Source organism: Prosopis cineraria, unplaced genomic scaffold (genome assembly GCF_029017545.1).
Source record: "Prosopis cineraria cultivar Desert tree isolate PC_DT_omini unplaced genomic scaffold, ASM2901754v1 PC5, whole genome shotgun sequence".
Lineage (NCBI taxonomy): Eukaryota > Viridiplantae > Streptophyta > Magnoliopsida > Fabales > Fabaceae > Prosopis > Prosopis cineraria.
The window spans coordinates 4,193,565-4,199,300 of NW_026555336.1; the positions used below are offsets into that span (position 1 = coordinate 4,193,565).

At 37.8% G+C, this 5,736-nt stretch overlaps 1 protein-coding gene across 2 annotated transcripts; it reads right to left on the reverse strand.

Moving 5' to 3' along the window:
- Window positions 1-3,182: 3,182 nt before the first annotated feature.
- LOC129312067 (uncharacterized) lies at window positions 3,183-5,500 on the reverse strand. 2 transcript variants are annotated; one of them, XM_054954633.1, is made up of 9 exons: window positions 5,255-5,500; window positions 4,984-5,174; window positions 4,621-4,896; window positions 4,478-4,536; window positions 4,354-4,390; window positions 4,178-4,249; window positions 3,956-4,106; window positions 3,702-3,869; window positions 3,183-3,626 (listed from the first exon to the last, which is right to left on the reverse strand). In XM_054954633.1, the coding sequence occupies exons 1-9, from the start codon at window positions 5,444-5,446 to the stop codon at window positions 3,252-3,254; spliced, it is 1,521 nt and encodes a 506-aa protein (XP_054810608.1). In that variant the 5' UTR covers window positions 5,447-5,500; the 3' UTR covers window positions 3,183-3,251. The 2 variants fall into 2 exon arrangements, with proteins under 2 accessions (XP_054810608.1, XP_054810609.1); XM_054954634.1 differs by having other exon boundaries at window positions 4,984-5,158; window positions 5,255-5,380.
- Window positions 5,501-5,736: the final 236 nt, after the last annotated feature.

Consider the following 5,736-nt stretch of genomic DNA (forward strand, 5'->3'; position numbering starts at 1 on the left):
ATCCATTTTTTAGTATTTGTCCTTTTTTTTAATCTTTCTCTTTTTGATTTATCTGCTGTGTATATTCAAAAAGATTATAATAGTCCTATCTAGTGTGGTAGTTGGCTAATTAAGTAGACTCGACTCCTTTTTGAGATATTGTTTATTTATAATTTCCTACAATCTGCAAACCTATACTATTAAGGTATCATATTTTGTCCACTTTTTAGTTTGTATTTTATTTCATCACCTTGCTTAGATGATTAATGGAAAAATGACAACTGAATACCCTATAAGATCATTAATTACAATTGAGAACCTTGAAATATTGAAATTTCAATAATGAATTATGATCTTTACTTAAAATTAAAAACACATGAGTTTAAAATTTAGAAAAAAAACACTAGTAAAATTACTATTATGGATTAGGATTATTATTAATCTTAGTTAAAAAAAAGGATTCACACTTGAACATGAGATTATCAATAGTTTCAACCCATTATAGTAATTTTAATAGTCTCAATCCATAACATTTTAGATCCTGATTTTCTCAGTTGAGATTAATAATAATTCCAACCCATGATAGTAATTTGACAAGCGTCTTTTCTTAATTTTTCAAATAGTTCACCTATATATTGACAAACATAAAAATTCATGAGTAATTGGCTTTACATTTTGAAACAAATTTGATAAATTTTCAAGTGATTATTATATATTTATAAGTGCCTAATGTCACGGATGATATCTCCGTGACCGTGTAAAGACCAAGATAATGAACGATCCGCTGGTTAGCCTCGCACAATATGGGTAAAGGGGGCGACATTAGCATTGGGGGTGTTTTGCCTCAGTCTTCGGACTGAGTGCACAACTGGTCGGGGGCTAGTGTCGCCTCCCTGATGAGCCTATGGCAGGGCGAAAACAGTGTAATCCGTATGTGGTAAGGCTTGTCCTGAGGATTATGGGGTCCTCCAGGACGCCGCACGGGCGCCGTGTGCTGCGCCAGACTCTCAGCTCGTGACAAAGTGGTATCAGAGCAGGACGTACTTTACTGCCGTGTGCCTGTGGGGTCCCACGTTGGGACTAGTCGACCTCGGCACCGCTCCAGAAAGGCCTCCGAGCAGGTGGGTCCAAAAGTGGGGACTCGAGCGGGAAGGTTGGCCGTTGTCGACTCCACTCCTATTGGCTCGCGGGTGCGAGTGGGTCCGAAGAGTGCAGGACTCGGGTGGCCACTTAGCAGTAAGTTGATGTGTTTGTGGCAGTACTGTACGTACGATCCTTAGGCGGAGTCGTTCTCCCCTAGCACGAGGGCGTGCTAGATTGGGTGTGGGAGAATGTCACGGATGATATCTCCGTGACCGTGTAAAGACCAAGATAATGAACGATCCGCTGGTTAGCCTCGCACAATATGGGTAAAGGGGGCGACATTGGCATTGGGGGTGTTTTGCCTCAGTTTTCGGACTGAGTGCACAATTGGTCGGGGGCTAGTGCCGCCTCCCTGATGAGCCCATGGCAGGGCGAAACCAGTGTGATCCGTATGTGGTAAGGCTTGTCTTGAGGATTATGGGGTCCTCCAGGACGCCGCACGGGCGTCGTGTGCTGTGCCAGACTCTCAGCCTGTGACACTAAGGTTTGACAAGTGAATTTTAATTTTATATTGAAAAAGCAACCCATTCTCAAGTGTGGTTCCTAGTTTTTTCAATTAAAATTAATAATAATCCCAATTCGTAATAGTAATTTTAACAGTATTTTTTTATTTTAAACTCATGTTTTTAATTACAAATAAGGATTATGGTTTATTATTGAAATTTCAATAATTTAATGTCCCTAGTTATAATTTATGATCTTATGATATCTTTAATTGTCATTTTTCCATCATTAATATTAAATGTTGTTCATATAACATCTAAAGCACATGCTTTTACGCATCAACTTACAGAAAATCAAGTGAAGCACTCATATTATTAAGCATTCAAATAACACTTTTATAGCCCACTGCCCCCTACCCGCCTCTAAAAAAAAAAAAAACAAATGGGACGAACAAAAGGTGATTATTTCTTCATCAGGAATTATATAGACCACGACCTTCATTAAGAAATGGAAAGGCTTTATAGCTGATCATCTAAGAAAGCTTTATTGTTGTTGTTGTTAACTAACAATTTTACTTTTCAATTATATGTTTAGGAATATTTAGAATTCTAAACTTATTTTTAGTTTAATATTTCTATTCAACTTTTAAAAATAGTGTAATATCACCCATAGCAATAATTAGTTAATCATAAAATTATACTCCTTCCATTTAAAAATGAAAAGCATTTTTAATAAAATCTCACCCTAATAAAGTAGTTATTTGTTATTAAATTAATTTTATATTTTCATATTTACCTCTATTTAATAGAGTGTTTAATTCTAAAATAAATATGAAGTGATTTATTCAATAGAGGTACTTTTAAAAAAAGTAATGAAATACTAAAAATGTTTTATATTTTTTAATATCCAACTCTTCAAAAAATGTCTTATATTTTTAAACGGAGGGAGTATAAAAAGATCTAAAATCATAAACAAGGTCCTAAAAAATTATTATTCTTCTTGTTATTTAATATTAATAGTTGAGGGGAAAATCAAATAAGAAGTACACGAGAAGGATTCTAGGCCAACCAAGTCAGATCATCATCCAAGATTCCAAGTTAAGAATGGGTAAAATATTTAATTTTTATTTATATTTTATATTATTCAGCATTCTATGTTATAATTTATTTAAGGTAGAAAAATTGAAACTCCACAAGCCATATCAATATCATCAAGGGTCAGTTTAACAGTGTTCAATTACCTATTGTTTTTCCTTTGATAATCTCACTCACATGCATCTACGAAGAATGACGCTAACAACCCCACCCCCCTCCTAAACTTTTTCTCTGAAGAAATCTGAATTGTATTGGCACGTAAAATTGATAGCAATACTAACCATATCTTATTTATCCTATAAAAATATGTACAATCAAATAGACCACTCTTTTCATCCCAAAAAGAAGAGGAAGAAGATGACCACTCTCATCCATGTATGTACACTTGATCTTCCATGGCTCGTCCTGCGACCAGCTGGATGCCTAGAGCTAGAAGCACTGCAACTCGTCTCTTATTCTCATATTCACATAATCTTAATAAATTTAAAGATTAAAAAATCAAAATAAAAGCAGAAACATATCTTAATAAATCTATCTAACTCAATTTTGCATTCTACCTTTACAAATAAATAAATGTTTCCTAGTTCCCATCTATCCAGATTCGGGAGTTCTGGCTCTAGTTCTAGAAAACATGGAGAGGGATGAGCTGTTGGAGCAGAGAAAAGCGCGTGCTAGCCACGCGAACACCAAGACGAGCATGATAATGGAGAGAGATAGCATGGACACCCACAACAATCTGAGTGCAAGTTTCAACGGTCTGCATTGGTGCAACAGAATCTCAGAAATTTTGTTCTTGATAAAAGAACATTCTGACAGGCTTTGCAAGTCTGGATATATGTCCAGAAAATCCTGAACGGATCTACTGTAAGCGTGAGCTATGTTGTACGAAGCTTCTGGAAGAAACTTCCCTCCCTTCTCGCAATCTTCTGCTTTTTCCTCTCCCCCACATGTGAATCTTGCTAGAATCTGGCCAAAACATAGTTTCAATATTCTATCTTAATTCACCCGAATATTAATTTGGTAATAAAAAGAAAGACTTACTTTTGGTAAGTCGCCAACGGGAATGGCATTTTGAGAACAGGCGTTTGGAATGTAGCTGTAATCTGGTGGTCCTGTAAAAGGTTCACATATCTTTATGATTCCTATCATTTGCTGTGCCTGCTTATCTATTCCCAATATACCATAAATCTCTGACATTTTAGCATTCAACTGTGACACACACACACAAAAATGAGATTCATTAATTAGAACAATAATGTTTTGTGCTCGGGGTAAGCAACATTAGATTTCGATACCTCTGAGATGAAGTTGTGAATTGTGAAGCCTATTCGAGTCATGAGCTTCGCTGCGTCTGAGTCTTTCATGCATGGCAACACCGAACTCAGGCTGCTGTTTTGTGGATTCTGTTCGAATTCCTCAAAAGCAAAACACGCATCTTCTGCAAGACTGCATGAACGATTTTACTAAACACGTATAATATGTGGCGTTCAAGTATGAACAATGATTTGCTCGCTCACGTGTGTAAGAAAAAATCAAAGCCGGTCAAGACCCAGCACAGGCTTGTTAACATCCAGCAGCAGAAAATTATGCTGAAACAGCAAAACACCCACGTTGTCACATGTTGCAGAATCATAGCAAAACTCAGAGTTCAAACCCTAAAGATCATAAACACAAAATACACTGTCTATTTTACGTGATAAATCCAGGACGCCAAAGCAGCAGCAGCAGAACTGAGACAGAATCAAATGTTTGATGAGCATGTGTTGTACTTGGCAACAACATATAGTTAAGTTGACCTCATACAGGATTGCGCTTACCTAGTGCTGCAATCAACATTGCTACGTTGACGGCCACAACAACAAGATGAGCAATATATCTACGGAAAATATGAAGCGTATGATCAAGAAACTCTTTGATTTAGATCAAGCAACTAGCATCGACAAAACGAATAAAGTCATACGAAGTATGAATGGCCTTGTCGAAGATACGTCCACTTGAGTCGAGAAAACGACGGATCACACGCGAGTCGCTTCTGAAACTTTCAATGGTAGTGTTCAAATTCCTAGTTATCTGTTGGTTGTATGGAAGGAGAAGGAACTGCATTTGTTTCATCTTTTTAATCACTCTTCGTAGTGTCCCTAGAGCATCTTCTCCTATGCCCAACACTGAATCCTTCAGCTTCTCTGTTCTCTTCAGGGTCTTCTGATTTGTCACGCACACGAAACTTGAGGCAACTCTGTCACGCATAAAAGTATATATTCAAGTCTGAGTGTAATTCAAAACGGAGCATTCGAAGAAAAAGAGAAAGGGATTGCGGGGTTACATGGCGAGAGAAGTTAAAAAGAGAATCAGCAAGAAAAGGAGGATATGATGGTGGTCCAAACAGTCTTTGAAGGGTAATGAACCAGAGCCACGGCAAAGACACTTGACGATCAGGAAGATACCGAAGACCAGGCCACACATTAACCAAACTCCGGCAATGGCGTAGCCGTGAACTCCTGTAAATGCCGCAGACTGAAAAGGATCAGAAAGCAATACGCAAAATCAATTAATGGCAGAAGATAGAATGTGTCAAGAACTGAAAAACCACTTACAGCAAGGTAATGCTTGTCTCGAATATCAAAACCTCCATTGTAATGTTTAAAACGTCGCAGAGGGTCCGGTCTGTGGAAGGGCTTATCGTGAACAGAGGAACCTGAAACGACCCAGATTTGTGGAATGACAGAATTGCAAATCAAGAACAGAGTCAAGGGAATAGAAAGGGAGCGAGTGATTGGGTTGGGCATGGCAGAATGAGTTTAACTATGTGGGTATTTCGGAGCTAAAGGAAAAAGACTCCATTCGGGTGTCTCGGAATGCTACAAACTTGGAGAGCAAGAGATTAAGAAGAATAGAAGAAATGTGACTTAGTGAACAAGGTAAGAATAGCTTGTGGCCGTGGTTTAGTGAAGAATTTTCATATGTTGAAGGAAGCACAGATGGGAGTGCTAAAGAAGGCGGAAACGAATCAAGGGCCGAAATTGCAGGCTCGCAATCCCCAACCCCAATCAGTTTGACCACTTTTAGTATAGTTTTT